Raw genomic sequence first — 22448 nt, 5'->3', positions numbered from 1 at the left:
GAAGGAAAGGGAGAAACGTGCATTGGAGCAGAGTTACTTTATTTCTGTCTGAGCTTTTTAGGGCTTCAGTACTGCAGCTTTTATAGGTCTCTTTATATCTCCAGCACCAACACCAGCTGAGGAAAAAAATAAATGGGTCCAGAAAAGTGCAGTTAATTAGATTAATTAGTTGGTAAAAAGCTTGGGTGGTGTGAAGTGCAGCAGACACTGCAGTCCTCTAGCACTTGAGACGTGCAGCACACAAAATAATAGAAGGTATTTCCTGAAATAAAGTGTCTCTTTTTAATTTAGTCACGTTTTTTTTTTAATAAGGAACAGTTATTGAAATGTCATGCAATTCGACAACTTTGCAGCGAAGTATTTTTTTCACTCGATCTGTACATCTACCCCTGAAAACCTGTCATCCTAGTTTCAGATGTCAGATGGAAACAGCTCATTTTGCAGACGTCTTTGAAACCTAATTGGCAAAACACTAAACGGCTACCATTGCAACTTACAAATCATAGGCTTTATCATATTATGTGGAATAGATCACAAGACTTGCCCATAGTGATCTATTTAGGTTAGAAGAGAATATGCTGGGAATAAAAGAATTCAGAAATAAGAAAACAATCACTTCCACTTTATTTAAAACGTCTTTGCAAATTCTCAATTCCTCCAGTACCAGAATCACAATGGCATCAGTAGTTCCTAAAATATCCATATCTCTGTCTAATATTTATAATCCCGACCTTAATTACTAATGGTAATTGTGACCCTAACCCCTAAGTATAACCATATCCCTAACCCAACTCTTAACAATAACCCGTAGTTATCCCTATACTCCTGGAGATTTAAAGCAGAGAGTCTGTGGTAAGTGAACAGTAAAAAACAGATAGAGGTAGAACTGAAGCTAGCAGAGAGCAGAGTAACACCAGAGATTAGATAGCATACCTCTCTGGTGAGCTCACTGTTCTCATAGATGTGCCTGATCTCCTCACTGCTGAAGTCAGTGGACGCCTCTGCACTGGCAGAGCTGTAGGAGGGCATTTGCGGGTAGCGTCTGTAATAGTGGCTGTAGCCTGTGGTGGCATCACTCTCGTACATGGGGTTGTACTTCAGTGCCTTCTCCATCGAGGCCAGGCTATCCCCAAGTCTGTGGAAGAGAGGCAAGGCAAGATCAGAGTGACAGGGGTGCGGAGCCAAACCAGGGTCATACTGTAATAGGAGGGAAACCTCGGGAGGGAAAAGACAGAAAACTGTCACATGTCAAGAAATACATACATACAGTACAGGCAGTTGACAGATACGGAAATACAGGACTGGAAATATGGAAAGAAGCAGTTAAATAGAAGAACAGAAGCAGTTAAAGTTGTGTAGAGAGAAGAACAGAGATTTACTGATATAAATATATAGTTGGGCCTGACCAATTGAAAGCAACTGCATGACTTGCACAGTTTAGGAAGGAGCACCTGGCAGTCTGCTCCACATTTTATAAAAGATTCAGGAGGCGTTAACTAAAATAAATCAAGCAAACTTAACAGATACAGTAGATGCTAATAAAAGAGCCACAGCTGTGATGCACCTACACTGCACTGCAGTGACACAAAGATCATATGAGACAGCGTTAGCGAGTAAAGCTTTGGAATTAATAGCTACACTGTGTTCAGTAATCTTACAGCCCGAGGTGACCTCTACATCAGACCTGTCGGAGGATTGGCTGAGGTAATTACATCATTGTTTACTGTCCCATTAAGTCTTTAAAAGGTCAGAGGTACTTTCATTAAAGTTTAGAAAGTCATCAGACCTCTGCTGTAATATACAGTACCAGTAATGCTGACTGCATCAACCAGGGTAATCAGTCTCTGTTACTTACATTTTGCTCCTAAAAATCAAAAGGTATACAATTACAATGGCTCATTACGTCAGTAAGGCCAATTTGACCACTTTCATTTGGCTCTCTACGTCTGTAGCTATTCCAGAGGTTGCTGGAGTTATAGCCCTTTGTTTAACAGCATTTTTAGCTTTCATTTTAAATGCAATCAGGACTGTTTTGGAATCTTTATAAACATGACCTGCGTCATTAATCAGTTGCAGGAAATCTGCCAGCATAATTTTTGGCTCTGCTCAAAAGTCACAGGGATCTGAAGATGACAGAGGCATTGTGCCTGAACTGAGCACTATGTTAATATGCACTACACATATCCAAATAAACTAAATGTTAATTATTTATGCCTACACATTCAAGGACAGGATATTTATACTTTATCTGTCTGTACCCATTGAGCTAAGATACTGTATATATAGCATAACGTTATAGGTTTGATGGCAACCTACAAATGAGATATAGCTACAAAAAACAGAAAAGGAGCATTTTATGTCTTGCAGCCCTATGATAAGCCTTGTCATACATTTTAAGCATACATTAAGTGTCCAGAAAAGCGCTATATAAGTATAAGGAATTATTATTATTATTATTATTATTATTATTATTATTACTTTTATCAAACGATACTACATGAGCCACAAAATGGATTTTCTGTCAACAAATATTTTACACAAAGGGCTTTGATTTTCATTATCAATGTAGATGCTCAATTTGTATCTACTGTAAGTGATTGTGATGAAGTCTGCTTAGAAATATACTTTCTGTCAGTTGACATACTCAGTAAACGTCTTTGTAACTCAGGCACAAATTAAGCCTGTTGTAGTTCTCTTCAAGACCAGTGGGCCAAGGTCAACCGAACTCAGCTACCTGACAGGGTCTTCAGAGTCCTCCTTGTCGTACTGGTCCTGCAGCGTTCTGGCTAGGAAGAAGATCACAGCAGACGCCACCAGCAGGAAGCCGGCCACTGAGGCGATAGCAATGCCCACCACCAGCGGCTCAGAGACGTACTCCTCACAGTGCTCCCCACGGTACCACCAATTCTCTCCCACTCGGCACCTGAAAACCACACACGCGGTTGGCATAACACACCCTGTGCCACATGTGCAGGGTCATTTTCAACACACTTGGCTCAGGAGCAAAACATTGTGCCATGTTATAGGCTTGATGATGTCTTCACTTCAAAGAGGTGTACCTACAGTATTATGCACAACAACTGTTTGTCCAAGCACGCACAACTGTGCTTTTAAAAGACAGAAAGACAGAAAGCAACGTAAAGGCATTCTTAAATAATATGATATTGAAATATAGCCAAAGCACATTTTCTTCAGAACCAATAAAAACTGCATTGTCATAATTCATTTGGAGTATATCTGTAATGTATCAAGGGATTTGAAATGTGGATAGTTCATTTACTATTTTTGATTGCTTTACAATGTGTTGTAGAAGAATAGAACTGCATTTTTTTTTATTTTGGGTATTTTTTTATGACCTGACTATATGTTAAACTCCATTATTTGAAGCTTGAGGAAAGCTGAAGCTAGACTCAAGATGTACCATCTATTGCCTATCCCTCATGGTCAAGGGTGAAGGAGAAAGCCAAAGGTGACTGATCAGGCCGAAACGAGATCTGCATAGTCTCTGAAAGGTTGAAAAAGGGTTGTCTTGGGAGTTTGGGAGCATTGACTGATAATTTGCAATATGTTTTCCTCCATCTAATTCGGTCAAGGGTCAAAATCTTCCAGGAGTTGATAACAATGTTGCATTTCTTCATGTTTACATTTATCTTCTATTTGAAACACTGGTTCTGCAGTCCTCTGGTACAATTGAATAGGCTAAGCATTGGAGAAGAGACCATTCCTTGGGAGACTAAACTCTGACATGATGACCAACCCAGAGCTGATCAAACAAGCAGAGCCGATGGTTGAACATTTGCTCATGCTACACCATATACTACTGTATTTCTAAAAAGAATATAACAAACTTGTGTTTAAACAGAAAATCCATTGAGGACAAATGTTCCTCCACAAAAATGACTTTAATGAAAGCAATCTGAGGTAATTATGTTGCTCATGTGATCCACCCAGGTCTAGAGCCTTACCTGCTACACCACATCCACAACACAGACACAACATTGTAGTTCAATTCAACTGTTGATACCTTCATTTAAATTATTACTATAGACAGTACTATATTATTAGAAACAGTCATGAATTGTATGACTTTGTTGATGCTTAGGTTTAGAGAAGCTTTAAAAAACATCACACTGAAAGTTAAAAGTCATATAAATCCTGCATTCCAAGCCAATATTCCATGGAAGGTAGAACATTATATACCAAAGTTACATTGTACGAACTTTGATAATGGCTATGAAAGATTAAGTAAAACACAAAAGTTCAGTATGGAATAAGCACAGAGTTAAAACAATTTCCACAGAAACTAAGAGTGAAACATTTCTATTATTGTGTTTTGCTACATTATTATTTAATGCATTCTTTTTAAAGTACAGGGGGAATAGTGCTTCCACATGGGGTCTAAGGAGCAGGATGAGTTACTCACTGTTGCTAGGCTGACAATCGCCCTACCTGCAAATTGCCCCTTGCCCTGGTATGATATCGCACTTCCCATCATTCAAACAGAAGTCTTCCCGAAGGTCACAGATGCTCTGGCAGGGCAGTCCATCCACACTGAAATACCCAGCATTGCACACACATTCGGCCTCCCCTGTCCGGCGATTAACTCTGCACTGAGAGAACTCATTACAGGCCTGGAACTTACAGGGGTCAGCCTGGTCACCTAAAAACAAAGCAGGTATGTAATTAGATGTGATCAGGGGGTTTCGGAAAAGGGGTATTTTTCGATACAAGTGGGCCTCCAAGCTATGGCCTGAAACAAATGAAAAAATTGTGACAGGAATGTTTAATGTGATTTAGCTTGGTTTCAAATGTGTTTATATTATATTCAAATTTTATATGACAGAATATGGGTAATAAAAAGGGCATTCAAGTAAAAAATGGTTTAAATTGTATGCATATTGGCTTTACGTTGCATTGGTGATACTTTTTTCATTATTTTACAAGGAAAATATGAACAGTTATCCTGTAATAGCCTAAAAGGTATCACATCTGATAACTGCAGCAATAAGTCATTAGCACAGCAGAGAGTAATATTCCTTTCAGCAATTCCCATGACTCATCAAGAGGGAATACTCTCTAAGAAATTGCTTCGGCTGCAGCAAAGAAAACTTCAAATCAAGATGTAAACAGTTTAGCAAGAACTAAAATTTCAGCTTTGATAAATATTACATTTTAAACAATAACACAATTGCCAGTTTCCCTTCTGTTATTCCTAACTCATTTATAAATTCAGCTAGACAAGAACACAAGACTCAGCTTAGAAAGTTTATTTTTGTAGTTTTCTTTGGAAAACAAGGGAAAGAATGACCTTGCTCATACTGTACCAGACCCCCCCAAAGAATGCTGAGACTGACATCAACACCTTTAGCACTGTTAATGTGCTAAACTGATGATAATATCAACATCTTTAAAACGGAGATAGAATTACCATCCTGGGGATTTCAGGGGATAATTTTCACATAATTTATCTTTAAAAAGAGGCATTATGTACAATTAAGAGACTCTGGTAGGTCACAGCAATATTATCAATGTTTTTTTTTTGTTTTTATCAGTAGTTTTGTTTGTAATATGATTGAAAGGATCAATTATATCATTTGTATCTCTAGTGAAAATGTACATACATGAGAATTTAATGTACGATATCTATAAGTATATGTACACAAGAATGTTTTAGTCATCTTTGTAATTTGGTTTGGTTGGTGTGCTTGCAAATGGGAAGAAAAATAATAAAAAAATTAAGTTGCAAAAAAAAGTTGCATTTCCCTTTCCGCACAAATACTGTCCATTTCATGGGATTCTCTACTCTAAACTCTGGTGGTCAACTTGCTGAGAGTCACATGGCTTCCAATATGATAAATCAATAATCTGCCAGCTTTCTCTGTGTGATTGGCTCAGACAGATTAGTTTTATCAGCTTATCAGACCAAGAACATTTCTGAACCCGCTGCTCAAAATAAACAAGAACATGACTCATCAGTCTGTCATTAAATATGGAAAGGGCTTGGAGAGTACTTCTCAGAGCTTCGTGTTCCAGTTAGAGTCAATGGTTCAACAGTATATGACAAAACTACCAGGAAAAAAGGAGACTTGGGATTACTACAAGGCTGCGATATTAACAGTATTCAGACTTGTATAACATGGCAAGCAGATTTGTGGTAGCTGAAAAAAACTAGAACTACTCAAACTACCAGCTGCAGATTGGTGTGATTCTCACCCTTACTCAGATCCTAAACTCCCAAGATTAAAATATGTTTAGTATAACAATGTAAAGTGCATTAAATTCACTGTGCCTGATACATTTAAATAAAAATGGTAGGGTCATACAAGGTAGAATTTACTTTACAAAGGGATGGGAATAACACTGTGGCAGTATTGTGGCTTTTGAAGAGGCTATTGTATTGTGCAGCCAGAAACCTTTAGTACATTTTTTTAGGTGTGCAAGCACAGCCTGACAATATAGATCTCCTCTCACTGCATAATAACTAATAAATGATTACAAGCGAGAGGAGGCAATTAGACACAGCTTGCTCATTTTGTTGCTAGACGTTTATTGATTTGAGGATCTTATCCAGCTGTTTCTTGCAGGATTCCAGGGAATTAGATTCAACAGCTTGGCTGGGCAGTTTGCTCCAGACCCCATAACCCTTTGTATAAGAACATGTTGTACTCTTTAAAAACCAAATTCTCTTATGTGTAATTATCACCATACCTCTATAGCCTCACTTTTCAACAAAAATCTTCCTGCTCTAGATACACCTTCCTTTCCACATTTTAGAATTTGAAATCACTTTGTTACTCAAACCTTTAACTTAGTGATATGAAACCTAAACAAACTAGTAATTAGGAAACACATTAATTCTATTAGTAATTAATCGGTATGGTCCTGTAGCTGTGCATACTTATTTAGAAAAAAAGGTGGTCACACCTCTGTATCCTAGTCATAATAAGGTGTATAAAAGTGTTACCTGACTCCACGTCCAGAGAGTATTTGTCAATGGCAAGGTTCATCGTTTGGTAGGCAGTATTACAGAAGTCTTCAAGAATGAGGTAGACTGCATTAGTAACATCACGGGGCACAGGTTTGGCAAACTTCATTCTGCTGTTCACTTTAATGCTACCATTCCTGAAGTTGAGTATTTCAAGGTTCTGGAAGTTCGATAGGTTGGATTGCAGGTAAGGGACAAGCTAAAAGACAAAGAAAAGCTTTTTTTATCTCTAAGTGAGACACAACCCTTAAATCTGCAGCTACATTAAAGCCAGTAAACACTATCTATAAAAGGACAATGATGAATAAAAACAAAAACGTAGTCTGTCAACTTACAAGCTCCAGAAACCTTTGCTCCAAAGCTTTGTATTCAGCCGAGCTTTTATTGAATAGGTCCTCAGAAAACATCATGTTGGTCACCCGCAGGCTGAAGAAAACTACCAGTGCCCTTGTAGGTGTAGTGAAATTTCCATTGGTAGGCATGGCTATGCTGGCCATGTCTGTAGCATGTTCATTCACAGATGTGTAACCACTGCTTTCCTGCTCAGTGTTATTCACCCTTGTGTGGTGATATTCTTGAATGGATAAATCAAAATCTGTAATGTTGGGATTTTGGGGTATATAGGCTTCTCCTTCTAGCAATGTTGTACTGACAACATCATTGTCCACGTGGATTGTTGGTTGGTATGGCTTTGTGGGAGCTGGTACAGTAGGCCTTTGTGTGGTGCTAATGTCCTGAGGGTTTCTGCCAGATGACATTGTAGTGACCATCAAGCTGTCTGTTGGTCTGTTGGTGTTCGACTGAATCAATGGAGGCATTGTAGCTAATGAGTAAACTTCATTTTGGGTGTCAATACTTGTGGAAGCAAATGTTATGGGACTATTATATGTGTCTGTTACATCTGGGGTCAGACTTGCATCTACATTGACTTCCTTAGAGGAAGTTTCATCCGGTAAATATAGAACAGTTATTAGTTGCTCTGACAGCGCTGGATGCAAAGTGTCAGATTCTTCTTCCAGAGGCAGAGCAGCAGAGGATTTAGTAAAAGTAAATTCTTCTTCAGGAGACTGTGAGAGAGGATATGCAGTACTTAAGGATTCCGTGACTAATGCTGGCCCTTTGGTTGTCAAGTCAACTGTTAGAATTTCTTCATCAGCAATGTCCTCCACTGGAATCAAAGTTGCAGGCATGTCTGTGGTCAGGGTGTGTGTAACCTTCTCTTTCGAGACATCAATTGCTTTATCCCCTTGACTCTTGTCTCTGTTTTCCAAAAATGGAGGTTCCTCGGTGAAAGATGTAATGACGGGCTGCTCCCGTGTGCCTACTTCTGCGACAGGTTCATTTGTTGTGGCTAATTCAACATTGGATTCATCCAGGGTTGTTTTCAACGATCCTGTGTCTCCATGTATAAGGTTGGTAGAATCCCGGTCTGAGGGAACCCAGGTCACGGGATATGCTGGAAATTGTCCCATCTCAAAAGAATCTGTGGTCATTGACTCTTTAGTTGAAACAACTTCAAATATGCTCTCCTTATCAAATGAATTTCCCCCAGTTTCCTGATCCTCAGATTCTTGTGCTGTTGTCATTGGTCCTTCTAAGACAGGGGCTACAGTGGTGCTCTCATCCATGTTCATATCAGGAAGAGAATAATCAGTGACCGGTGACACCGTGGTAGATGACTCACTTGTATAATAATCATAATACATGCCAGAGGCCTCAGAGGTTTGCATGGAAAGTTCGACTGTTAATGTCTCCATTGTCCAGAAAACAGGGGCTTCATCTGTGGTGGTATAGTGAGGTACATTTCGTATATCTTCGGTAACAAGCACTCTATTCAAAAATGTCCCAGATTCTTTATCCTCCACAGGTGTCGTGTTTTCATTTTTAGAATAAAAATAATCCTCAGAAAAAGTAAACTCCTCATTTAAAACATCTTGAGAATCAGTCATGACATGAGGTATGGACTCCTCAGTATGTCCTGGAGTTGTACTCAGTGGTGAATGTGAAATAATGTCTGGGCTTGTTTGTGCCTCTTGATAGTAACTGGAGTCAGATGTTACAGGCAACCATGGCCACACATCAGGCCCTTGCTTTTGTCCAGAGATGAAGAACCCTGAACCAGAGCCCAGGTCAAACACGTCAGTAAGCTTCTCTGTCGTAATCCCTGAAGCAGCATTTGATGTAAAAGCTGCATCAGATGCAGAAGGGGTAGAGGGATATTGGGAAGGAGACACTACTAGTGGCTTTCCAGTTGCCGTCATCAGCAATTTATCAAGTGAGGAGGAAGTGGGAGAACTGTGCGTTGGAGACATCATGGCTGGTGTATTCATGTCGCTCTTTGTAAGAATCAAACCATATGGCAACGTTCCTTCAGACTGTGTATCAGGTAAGGTGGATGTCACGGTTTCTGTTGTTTTCAAAAGCTTTGGTGCCTCAGTTGGAACGAGTGATTGTGAGGAGGAACTTGCCCTTTCAGATTCTTCAGCTTGGCCAGATGTGGGAGGCACTGTTGTAGATCTGGGCACTCCTGAATCTTCAGCTTGGCCAGATGTGGGAGGCAGTGCTGTAGATCTGGGCACTCCTGAATCTTCAGGTTGGCCAGATGTGGGAGGCACTGTTGTAGATCTGGGCACTCCTGAATCTTCAGCTGCAATGTCCATAGACAAGGATGGCAGGGCGGTTGGAAGGTCCATATCAGGAGCAACGTCTGTAGTTGTTGCTTTCTTTGGCCTGTCTGTTGGCACTGGCTTTGGAGATACTGTGTTACTGAAAAAGAAGCCTTCCTCTTCAACATTTCCATTATCTACACAGCAGAAGGGAAGCAAAAGAGTTAACATTTAGATGAGATTCAAAATTGATTACATTTCCTTTTTTGTATTATACAACAAGCTGTTGATTCCTATTTGTTTGCTGCCTGCCTCATTTCTGCACTCAATACGTCAAACTAGATGGAGCCAAAGGTGCATTAATGGTATCCTCTAAATGTAACTTTCAGACAATTTATCAAAAAAGTAATGTATAACAACCACAGAGGAACTTTGTATTGACTAGAGTACAGTCACAGCCTCTAATGTCAACAGTTAGTCATTCAAGCACCTTGTTCATCAGAGACATGATGTGTTCATGCTGTGCATTGAACTTAGAAACCCAGCTGCTGGCATAGTTACTCACCTTCAATGTCAGGTGAGAATGTACTGATGGATATATCTGATTCCACCGTAGACTCAGGTCTCAACTCAAGGACCAAATCTGACAGGTGAGGAGACACTGGAGTAGGGCTCTCCTCCAGCACTATAACATCATTCTCCTTAGCTGGAGGGCTCAGAGACCCTGGCCACAAGTCATTAGGATGCACCGTGTCAAGATTAAAATTTTCTTTGATGGAGCCACTGATGAAGATGTCATTGTTGGTCAGGTCCTCAGAAGGTGTATCAGGTGGTTTTTCTGCAGCCAGAATATTGTCCTATAACAGCAAAGAAGCAGAAGGGTTAAGATCAACTACACAAAATATCAAGTGATGTTTTGACACTTTTAAAATTGTCTTCAGTTCATTTTTTGGCAGTTAGGGTTTTTGTGCAAATGCACAAAAGAGTTAAAAAGTCATTCAACACTATATGAATACTACACGTGTCTACAAACGAATACTGACAGAACAGTCCAGTTTTTGGAAAACAGACCAGTTAATATCACCATTTGTCACATGTGGTCACTTGATCCTAAGATCAATCAACTTTGAGGCTGATTTCGTACACTGTGAATGCTTGAACCCAAGCTGCACCAGGACATTTTTCATGAATGGCCCTGTAAATCTCTACACTCTGATTTATAACAATGGATAGCTGGACAGCTGGTCTCAATTAATCACTCACTATCCAATTTCCCTTACACACCCCTTCCTTCACTATTTAAACCCTCAGTTCACCCTGTAACATTGCTCGGTATTAGGATCTCTTCTGCCTCCTGAGCTTGCCTCGCCCTTTCCACCTCAGTACCTTTTCTACCTCGTCTGGACTCCCTCAACGTCGACTCTTTGATTTTTGGATTTCTCTTGCCTCGCCCCTATTTGATTTGTTTGCCTCTCTTCTTGCCTACGACCTGGACTTGACCCTGCCTGGAATAACCGACCACTCTACCTCATCGCCCGCCTTGAATACCTCAGCTACCAGATCTCACCTGGAGACACAGGGTTCGTAAATAACACCGTTCTTACAATATTTTTACTTTCTTATTGCTTTGTTGTTCCACTGTATACACTGAATATGAATGGGATAGGAATTTGCATGCATTATTGCTTTTATTGGATATATACTCTTAGCAGTCTGGTCCAACCTTTATCCCCTTTCCAGCACTACCCTTCTCAATGAATGGCAAAATTAAGGACTTGAGCCCAACATTGAGTGAGGACACTGGGTTATTCTGGAAGGTCTTTCCCGTACTCAGCAAAAGCTCTGCCAGTAATCCACCCTGAAGCATTACAGGAGCTAAACGCTAAACATGTTTAGTTCTTTCCTTCTCACTAGGAGACTGAGCAGGTAATAAACTTTGCCTCAGATAAAGGCTGGAACATTTACTTTAATTGAGGAATGACAATTTACTTTAAGGATCATGGGATGAGGGCAACTGAAAGAAGAGTCTGTCACACATTGTATCTAAAAATGAAATAATTCAACTGACCAGCCTGGCTATGTAAAAAAAATCAAAATGTAATGGCTTTGATGAAATAACAAGAAGTCCAAATGCATTTTTCCATAAAACAATGAAAATATGAATATGACAGTGAATGGGATAATACACTTAGAAAATCCATGTTGCAAAAAAGCTGTTTCTTATAAGCAGCTGAAAGAGACTAAATTAGCGTTTTTGCTTCTTGCCCTTTGAAGACCCTATAAACCCTAGGGCAAATCTAATTTCAATCTGGTGTTGTTATATGTCACCTCATTCCCTTCCTGCAATGGGCTAACCACTCATGTCCATACCTAATCCGAACAAGTACAGACAACGACACAATGAGGGGAAGTCATTTCTGTTCATCGGATTACAATGGAGAAACATCCTGATGTTTCTATTCACACCACTGCTAGATGTGATGATATAAGCAAGTTCAAATCCGGCAAGAAAGCTATTTTTTATTTCACGTACTATTTCAGGCATAGTGCTGATATCTTGTTCGGTTAAAAACAGATGAAACACTGGTTGAGCCTTGTAGTCAGATCCAGTAGCTCAAGTCCAGACTACATCACTATTTATCTGTGGTGGCGCAATAATGTCCAATTGGCAGGAGTGGGTGACACTGGACTTGTTGACTTCCTGGTTGTCAGTGACTGTTGACACCGGGGGACTGTTAGCATGAAAAATAGCAGATGGTTCTGACAACTCCTTATTTCAAATTAAGGAGTTAAAAAGCTGCAGCAGAGTGCTTAGCACTGCTGCCTCACGGTTTTGGGGCCCTGTGCTCAAACCCAACCCTGGGAGGCTATCTGCTTGAGGTTTGTGTCTTCACCCTGTGTTCATGTTGGATTTGTCCCGGTGCTCCAGTTTCCCCCCACAGTCCAGAGACATACTGGAGGGTTGGCTTGTGGGAAAACTGGCTCTGCAATGGACTGGCATCTCATGAAGAGTTGTACCCTGCCTTTCACCCGTTGCATGCTGGGATAGGCACTGACTCCCTAGTGACCCTGAATCGGATGAAGTGGTTCGAAAATGGTACCTAGAACACCGTCCACCACAGCTCATGCTAGAATAGAGATGGTTTTTTTTTTTTACAATCGGCAACACCACATTACATATTTGTTTTGTGGGTGTGGTGGGTATAACAAGAATCAAAAAATTACCATTCATGATTTAAAACAAGATTAAAAACTTGTAATTGTAACTATTCAAGTGTTCTATTGCTTCATACCTCAGTTATGATAAACAGAAAATAACACAGTCTCTAAATCTAAGTATAAGGATATGTAGCTAAAGAATGAAAAACACTGACCTGTGAAGACAGTGTTTAAAGTTGCCTGTATGATTCACTAGAGGAACTGAAATGATTAGATTTGTAAACTGGAACATCAGACAAACCCAAATTGCAAGTCTCTCCTATGACAGGAGGATAATGATTATCTTTCTGTGATACTGCTTTAAACTTTGCTAGATTTAAAGTTAATTGAACCCAGATGTCTGCGGCAGAGTGGATTGTACTGCGCAGCGCATACAGTACTGTAAAGACAATCTCTGAAATTCACCAGACAAACGGTTCACCTGAAAGTGGAATAACGAACATCATCATTCTTGTTCCGAATATCAATTTCATCAGAGATGTGGAAAGTCCAGTCCAGCCCTGGCTGATGGAAACAACAAATCACTTCAATCGAAAGGCTGTTACAAGTTGTTTCAGGGACTTTGCCAGGGTTTCTAATTGTTTGTTGTTGTTGTTGATATTCTTAGTATTCAGACTGAAAGCAGATGTTTTTATTTTATTTTATTCCTTGGTGATTCGACCATAAATGACCTCAGTGCACGTGACCACTTTCAAAAATGGTTCTGTCTTGAAGAGTTTGCAAACTCGTGGTACTATGCTTCATTTTCTCAAGTATGATGAAACCAGGACTATATACCACACCACATTCCATGTATGCTTTTTCCTTTTCTATGGCGAAACCCCTTTACACTGCATTATCTAATTGAAAAGCAAATTGTGCAGATTTTCCTCCAACATCTGTGTGAGGGTTCGCGAAACTACTTAATTAGGCACAGAGCATAGCCTTCTTATTAATACCTCCCCAGGGTAAAGCTCGGCTGTTTTTCTTTGCTTTAGAATAACATGAAAGCGTTGGGTGGAAATGATTACGGCGTGGAGTCCTCATTCCCGTTCAGTCGTGGTCCCAGCATGTTTTGGCGGAGCCTGCCAGGGAACTCACTCACCATACTGTCGGGAGGGTCAGCTGGGCCACGGGTAGGCCTGAGACTTCCCTGGCTGGGCTTCCCTCTCAGGACACTTTCAGCTGGAAGGCACAAGAACACGTGCCATGGGCTTCACCACATCAAAGGCACTGACTTCTAGCACAAGCAGTAACACTAGATCAACCTTTAAAGGCTTCTTTCACAACATCCATTTGTCATATAGTTTATCGTGCCAATACTCTACATAAAAACAATTATAAACACCTGCACAGCTACCTTTAAAGGTTCCCACTATACCGTTTATACAGAATTAATAAGAAGTAATGACAATTGGTATTCCTAAGAGCAACTTTTTTTGATACAAAAAAAACATTTATTTCATCATTCTTAAGTGTGTCTGAAAGGAGGTTATTTACTAATGTAGGCTGGAAAGAAATGATGAAAGACCTTGAAATTCAGCAGAACGGCACATCCAAGGGTCATTACTGTCCAGCTGTAGTAATTCTGTTCCATTACTTACAAAACAAGGTAATTGGCTTCGCTTGGTGTATTCAGTGGACAGTGAGTTTTAAACAGTTTTGGCACGTTCAGGAAATGGAGAAAAAAAACCTTGGACCAAAAAATATGAGTTATGTACTCGTTTCTGATGTAATGTAGAAAACCTGAACTATCACAGGCCCGCCCTTCCCCCATCTCCTGAAGAAAGGGTCAAAAATGACCCGAGAGTAAGACTTATTCTTTACCTTTTGCCAGCTGGAGAGAGTCAGGGTCCACGGTCAAGGAGGTGTTTCCCACAAAGGATTCCTTGTGCAGGGCTTCTGTGATGTAGTTGCGGAAGTCTGTGATGGTGTAAACCACAGTGGGGCTCTCGTCTAGCTCTGGGAAGGATGCTTCCACCATATTGGACTTCAGGTTGATGAAATCCATGGTCTCGTTGCTTATCCCACCCACACCCGCTTCAAAGGTCACAGTGTAGTGCGCAACCACAGCGTTATCTCTGGGGGGGGGGCAGCACAAGCACACAGTTAGCATGTGGGGATTTTTTGTTCAACACACGAAGACATGAAGACAAGTGAGTCTGCGCAGTTTTGTGTGATTTTTTTTGTAAACTTATAAGAAAAATCTCGACTCGCTACAATGAAACTGATGTCAAGAGCAATGGAAAGGCCCGAATTAATTGGAAATGTAGGAGCAGTGAAAAACTGTCCTATTTAAAGACTTGTTGTGGTGTTTCAAGATGTATGTATGTACACACGATGTAGAGAAACGCATGCTGTAAAAGGCTAAGTGAACTTGTCATGTGCATTTAAACGTAGCCCAATTAGTATCTTCAGAATGCCTGGGAACCATTAGAAGACCGTAACAAAAACTGGACTGCACTGACAGTTGACAGAAGAGCAAATTGATTTGGTTGTTAGCCCGGCCAGATTATCCTGTATTCTGTACCAGCTGGACTTGTCTGTCAGCCAGCCTGCGAAAAGCCAGTGTGTAAAGTACAGTATGCCGGTTATGGGGCAAGTCATGGGAAAAGAGGACCAAGCATCCCATGCTTCCTAAAACAGAAACTATATCTTTCCAGACACCTCTTCCAATTTCCTTTAGGCACAGAGAAGTTTATGTATATATACTGTGTATTTAACAATTCCTACAGACAGCAAAAACTTCACCATCTGCTCATTTCTTCTTTCTGGACGAGCTGCAGCTTTGACTACAGTGCTGGGACCAAAATATTTTTGGGGGGACAGTGTTCCGTAGATCGTGATCTATCAATGTCGACTTCAGACAAATTCTAAAAATGTCAAATGTACCATGAAAAATGTGCAAATATTTTTAAAACATATTCTGTTGGCCTCCTCCCACAGCCTGTGTCTAAATATGCATTCCAACAAGCAAATAATTTGCTATAAATGTGTCTTAGTAAAGGTTATGAGGTCCTTACCCAGTGGAGTCCTTTTGCTGCCTATACACAAAAAAATGTGAACAAAACAAAATTGTTATTGATTGCAAAAAAGCATCAAAAGTGCAAAAGACTAATAACAGTACATTTGTTCATTATTGCACAATTATTCTGTCTTATAAAGTATGCAATATTGTTTGACTTATACATTACATCTAATTAAGCTACTAGAAATGGTCTTTTATAAAAACTGGTCTGCTGCAGTGTAGTAGTAGAAGCTTATGTCATCCTTACTTTTCCTGGAAAAATATCGGAAGACTCTCACCTGAATTCAATTACATCAACAGCCTTGAATCCTGGCAGCCTTTCAAATGCATCCTCAATCTATTAAATGGAGAAAATAAATTAACGTATTATATTTTACCTTTAATGCATTGTCCAAACAAAACCTCTGTTATGCTACATAATAGGTAATACCTCCTGGCCAGATATGGTATATGTATAAGGAAACTGAATGAAATCTAAAAATATTTTTTTATCTTTAGCAGATGTGTAGCAATACTGTCTCCAGAGCAAACGGGCTCCCAATTTCATATCACAGAATTTACTATTTTTTGTAAGTTACACTATAATACCCTATGACGCAAAGAAATGAGCAAAAAGACCCGTGGGACTTAATATATTACTCCAGAAATTTAGTTCAGTGTGTTTTTATCTCTAAGTCTCCTGTCTGTTTTCTCTGTCCAAGGCTTGTCATCATCCTAACAGCTGGGACGGACAGACAGAAGCATACTGATGCGATTATTGTTTGTTTTGAGGCCCTCCATATTCCAGACTCTCCTGCTCGTCCTTGAGGGAGAGCTGATTTAAGATCTGGGAGAGCTCTCATTCGCTGGACACATGTGAGCCTTCTAAAAGTACAATGAATGCTAAGATTGCCAAGGGACAGCACATGATATGGTATGGAAAGTTTTCACAGCAAAGAAAATAGCTCTTTTTCAGAATAAACTAATGTTACTTGTTTAATCTAACAACTTCTAATGTGAATTGTGCTGCACAATCAGGTTATTAGTAGTAGAAATTAATGGCAATGCTCGTAGTATGTACTCTGCCGATCCTCCAGATGACAAGCTCATAGTGGCAGTGGTCAGGGTTGGTTTTTGCTCTGTACACAAGTGGCAGAGTCTGATTTGACCTGGTGAGCTGCAGGTTATTTAACTCATGCAGTGTAGATGAAAGGTTTTAATGCCATATGCAGTATATCTTTGTTATTTCATTTCATATTACAACATGGGGTTCAATTTATGTTTCCAACCAGATGCTATAGAGAAGAGAGTTCTGTAAGCAATGGAATCAGTCTAATAAGCAACATGCTAGTGGAATGGCATTCTCTAGTTAAATTGTTGACTTTTCGATGATTCACATTTCCTGTACACAACATCAGAACCCTCAAATCTACCCACCACAATCTCTCTGCTTTAGACTATACACCGTAAAATCACAGTATAGCACTTTAATATTCTGGACAAACTCGAGAGAGCTAACACAAATACAGTATAATGCATATGCCTGAGATTTTGACACTGGGAGTCCTACCCAGGCAAGGAGGCACAGGTCAAATTAAATATAGACGCAATATTTAGGATTTACAGAATTGTCAAGTCAAACTGACATTTTTATTGAAGGAAAACCTTGCAAACTTTTAATGTAGAATAATATTCAGAACCAATGCTTTTTATGTGAGATGAAATCTTAAAATTCCATTTCTTTTCCCAAAAGCTATAACTCTGTTGTGCTATTTCATGCTGTTACCCCTCTTTGATATTTGATTACTGTCACAGATGTGTTAAAATGAGACAATATTTCTCCCTTTGTGTGTGTGTAACTGTGCCTTACCTTCTCAATGAATTGCTGGGCCAGGAGCTGGTAGCGAGAGCTAACAGGATCTCTCAGGTCCTCACTGTAAGTCTCTCCTGTTAGCTGAATGCTGAGCTCCACAACTTGTTCTGATATCAGCCTAACTGGCCTCTCTGTAATGTCAAGGTCGATTTCATTGGTAATCTGAAAAGAAAAGACCACAACAAGGCTGAAATTAGAATGGTTTCCAGATGACATCAAACTCTCTTAATTGAACAAACCCCCAGTCAAGGGTGTGAAGTTTTAACAAACAAGAATGTGTCCATGTCAAAGGGCACCACAGCTGGGTATTGCTGCTAACCTTAACCTTAATGTGTAGAAAGGTGGAATAAGAGGTTACAAGACAGTCTCATGATTAATTTCCATGTACCTAAGTCATATCTGTCTATCTATTCAAATTCAATTTCAATTGACTGAAGTGAATAAGGGATTTCTTTAGTTCAACACAACATATAAAGTTGTACCACTTGTTGATTGAAGTCCTGATCTATATCAAGGCACATGTCTCATTATTTATCATTTTAAAAACATTATTTATTTATAGATAAATGTGAGAATCTCTCAAGCTAAGCTAGAACAGCAGGTTTTTGTGAAACATCTGATTTGAACATAATTTGTGATAGAGTGAGATCCACAAAGCTTTGGTTCAGAATTTGACAAAAACAAAGAAAAGGATTACAATACACAATTACACAATAAAAACACCTAATATACCTAATATCTAATATCAACATAACAACACCTTATTTTGTATAAAAGTTTCATTGAGTTCATATGTAATAATGTTTACATTTTAAATGATGGCCAGAGAGGTCTTTGATGATTAAGTTTTTGGAGGACAAGAATATATTCAGTTTACTTCATGTTGTTGTTGAGTTCACTTCATGTGATTTCAGGAAAACATCAGATTTGTTATTTGGTTTGAGTTAAAACTGTCAAAAAGAGTTGGTCAGGAATCCACATAAATGGCACTCAAAAAGACATGACTTTAAAGAACAGAGAAAAACCAGGAAACCATCCGATGTCCAGGACACGGAAGACAGATCCAGTTAAACCAGGAATCAGTGTGATAAAGAGTGCATGGAAGGCAAAGGGGCAAAATACGAGTCCAAGATCATCATATCTGTCTGATTCTTTTGTGTAATTTTTTAGACTGCAATAGATACACAGACATTCCGAGAAGAATTAACTTGCACATCAGCAGAATGATTCTAGCTTTCTATATATCGAGGCTGTCTAATCCTGATCCTGGAGAGACAGTGTGTCTATGGTGTTTTCACTCCAGCTCAATCTTTTATAAGCTACATCAGCTGTTTTCTTGTTTAACCAAACCACTTTATCAGCTTCTTTATCAGATCTTCAGGAGCAACAGGTTTAAAGAGACCTGCATGTTTAATGAACTGCATGTTCTGAAACCACTGAGTGCTAACACATTGACAGCTGAGAGACTGAATGAATCTGTCAGAGAAAGTCTGAGGTGGCATCAGAGACATTCACATTTTGAACCTGTCAGACACAGTGGAATATGTGGAAATTACCTTGCGAGCGTTATACTGACTGATGCATTGCCCAAGCCAACCGATAGAAGTGTGATGATCTGGGGAGGAATCTCCTTTAACACAAGAATGTCTATGCTGCAGACGTGCTGCAACCCTACTCCGCTGTGCTATACTGACAGAGAGATCCTGTTTGTAACGAACAGTTCTTTCCGGACCCTATGCGGACGACACAATCCGAAGAAGTGAGGAAACACTAGGGAAAAGTCATGCAGGAGTACGGGAATGAAAACAGGGGGGCGTGTCCAAAGTGCGCTGGTGCACGGGGGAGGTGTGGCCGAGGCAAACAATCCAAAAGTAATCCAGAGAGGGAATCCAAAAACGCAAGAATAAGTCCATAGCCAGGTGATCCATCCAAACAAGGAGTTAAAACCATGAACCGGGTCGGAACCGGCGGACAGGGAACGGGAACAGAGATAAAACCTTAACTAGACCAGGCGCTTCCAGGTCCCGGACTCGCACGGTGCGGAAACCAGATGCAGAGCCAGGATGAACGTCAGCGCCTGGCTTTTAAGGTGGACTGGGAACAGGGGTCAGGTGCACAGAATTAAATCCAAACTGAAAGGGCTGGAGCACCCTTAAGGAGGAGGGACTACAATCGTGACACTGTTCCTCAAAGCTAATACAGAAGTGTAGAATATCCAGTAGGACAATGTTTCTGGAACTATAAAAGTGCCAATTCAAGAACATAATTCTAAGGTCTTGCCATGACCATCATTTTCCCCTGACCTGATTGTACCAGAACCATCTCTCGAATTCCATCAACAGGAGAAAATCATGACCAACCTGCCTTTGACAGCTGGCTGAAGCTAGCTGAAGCTGCTCAGAAACTGCACAGTGAAAACTGTACAACAGACTGTTCAGAAGCTGTCTGGGGTCTATGCAGCAATGCTACGAAGATCATGGTCATACCCAGTATTAATTGTTCAATGTTTTCATTTTCACAATATGTTTAGGTTCTTGATGAAATCATACGGTGACTCTTTGATTAGTATTTTTGGTCATATATTCTGTGATTTTATTTAAAATCATTAGACTTGAGAGTGGCTTTTCTTTTATGCGTCAGAATAGTCTCGCGACAACTCCTGTTTCTGTTCACCTTTGTACTTCAGACGTTTAGATGTACAGCTGCAAATTACTCATAAGGAACAACAATTTTTGGATGAGATCCTATAGATTATACTGTATTTGCATTACATCTTCCATGAAATGCTTCCATGGAGCATACTGAGGAATTGAACCAATATAGGAGGTCAACCACACCCCCACTTACACTGCCTTCTGTTTCCTCATTCTCACTGTCCTCACCAGCAGGAGTGACATGCACAGTGACCGTGTGTGACTGGGAGATGCTGGCAGTCTCATCTGCAAAGACAGAAGGGTAAGGAATGGGCTGACAGTCAGGATAAATGAGTAGTTTTGTATTGATTCCAAGGAGAGAAGAGTGTTTCTTATTTAGAAGAAAGTGCTGGTGTATAGTGCACCAGGTCAACAGCATATCCTGGCATAAGATCTGAGGGGCTCTGATTTAAAAAGCACAGCTGTTTCCAAGTGAGGTTCCTCTCTTGTCTCACTATAGAAAGTTAGATGCACACTTGCCACATGTAAACAGGAAAGCTTAGCAACAACAAAATCATGATCCTTTTAAACAGTTTCAAATAGAAAACAAATACTACATAATCATGTAGTAAATGTTTTCATAGTTGTTTGATCATATATTTTAAATCTTTATCTACCTACTGAGCATCACAATAAACTTATCATTTTTTATTACACATTTTATGGACACAACAGTTAGTGTACTATTCTACAAGTCTACATCACACTCAGTGACATCCACCAGAGGTGATCTATACCTATATCTATATAAAAAAGTATGGGGCTGTGGTGCCTGTGAAGTGTTAAGAAGGTTGGTCAGCTTGGAGGAACCTACTCACACTTCCTCAGTCTTTCCTGTGTGGTCGAGAGGATCATAGATTTGAACCAAGAAGTAAAAAAACATAATATGTGATGACTAAAAGTAGGGTGGGTATAATAAAAATAACTTTTGAGACTGAATGGAAAAAAACATACTGGACATGCACAGAGTACAAAATTCCCTCTGATGTTCAGAATGTAAACAGACATAAGTGGTTTGAAAGCCATAACCTGGGAAACATAAAAACAAAATACTTGGTAATGTTCCAGTAGAAATTAACTCAACTAATCAGAAAAAGTGTTTTAGAAAATTATCCGTCCAGTTTTCCAAGTATAAAAATAGAACAGGTCATGTTTATACAGCAGCTAATGAAGTGTAAGACTAATGGGAAAATGGAGAGAATATCGGGGTGTGGGGTTTTGAGGCAAAGTACAACTGCAACTATTGGCTTGACCTGCTAGGAAGCTTTTGTATTTCCTTTATTCATCTATCTGTAACTCATGCTCTCAGAGTTCACTCACAGTTGACCTCACAGAGCTGTGTCTCATAATTGTCACAAGTAATCAAACCGGTCACCCTTTCTCAGGAGGTCAGTCATGTAGCAGCAACAGCCGAAGTGTATCTAATCCGGATTAAGAAACTATTTTAAATGTGACATATGTGCTGAGAACCAGACAATCCAGCAGCACCAGAGAGAGAAGTCCAGTTATGGTATGATCCCTGCAGAGAAGAGCTCTCAAATACTCTTCAAAAGATCCTATAACTCACACCTGCCTCTAATGGGTAAAGGTCTGGTTTACCTTTTCCTACAATGATAATGATAAACATAGCTTCAAGATGACAGCATTGGTCGCCAAAAGCAAAGTAACTCATTTTTGTTTTTTAGAATGTTTAACATTTGCGTTTTGCAGGAGGAGATCAAAGGCTGGGCATTTTTTGACAGAGTAAATATGGCTCCCTCTGCATGTTTCAATATAATCAAATCCCTTTGCATATGGCTAGGATTGGTCTGAGGTCATGGCACAGTCATTTTTGTAAATAAGCCCCATTTCTACTAAAGCAAAAGAGCTCATGTTTGTGTTGTACCCAGCCTCTCGGTTTGAGAAGTCTTTCTATGGTAAAAACAAGATGGCAGCCAAACCACGTGAGCATTTACAGTACCTTGTAATAACTTGGTCGTGCTTCAAAGAGAAAAGGGAGCTTTCAGAATGTTTGTGGTAAGCAATCCAGGGTCAGATATAGTATCATATTAACAATACACCGTCTTAATGAAAATGCAAGACCACC

General features: G+C 39.8%; 1 protein-coding gene across 1 annotated transcript in view; it reads right to left on the bottom strand.

The window, feature by feature from the left end:
* LOC148835740 (interphotoreceptor matrix proteoglycan 2-like) overlaps nt 1-22448 on the bottom strand; it is a 33251-nt gene that overhangs the window by 2198 nt on the left and 8605 nt on the right. Inside the window, exons 7-19 of the mRNA XM_088914666.1 lie at nt 20517-20608; nt 17667-17831; nt 16096-16154; nt 15813-15833; nt 14617-14870; nt 13895-13974; nt 10157-10448; nt 9590-9788; nt 7321-9535; nt 6965-7184; nt 4450-4660; nt 2735-2923; nt 934-1135 (exon numbers count right to left, since the gene is read on the bottom strand). Of these exons, the coding sequence (XP_088770792.1) occupies nt 934-1135; nt 2735-2923; nt 4450-4660; nt 6965-7184; nt 7321-9535; nt 9590-9788; nt 10157-10448; nt 13895-13974; nt 14617-14870; nt 15813-15833; nt 16096-16154; nt 17667-17831; nt 20517-20608 (4199 nt within the window). The remainder of the gene's footprint in view (nt 1-933; nt 1136-2734; nt 2924-4449; nt 4661-6964; nt 7185-7320; nt 9536-9589; nt 9789-10156; nt 10449-13894; nt 13975-14616; nt 14871-15812; nt 15834-16095; nt 16155-17666; nt 17832-20516; nt 20609-22448) is intronic.

The sequence above is a fragment of the Atractosteus spatula genome, chromosome 4 (assembly GCF_055471065.1).
Source record: "Atractosteus spatula isolate fAtrSpa1 chromosome 4, fAtrSpa1.hap1, whole genome shotgun sequence".
Lineage (NCBI taxonomy): Eukaryota > Metazoa > Chordata > Actinopteri > Semionotiformes > Lepisosteidae > Atractosteus > Atractosteus spatula.
The sequence above is the reverse complement of the archived record's forward strand: the minus strand, read 5'-3'. Positions and strand labels throughout refer to the sequence as shown.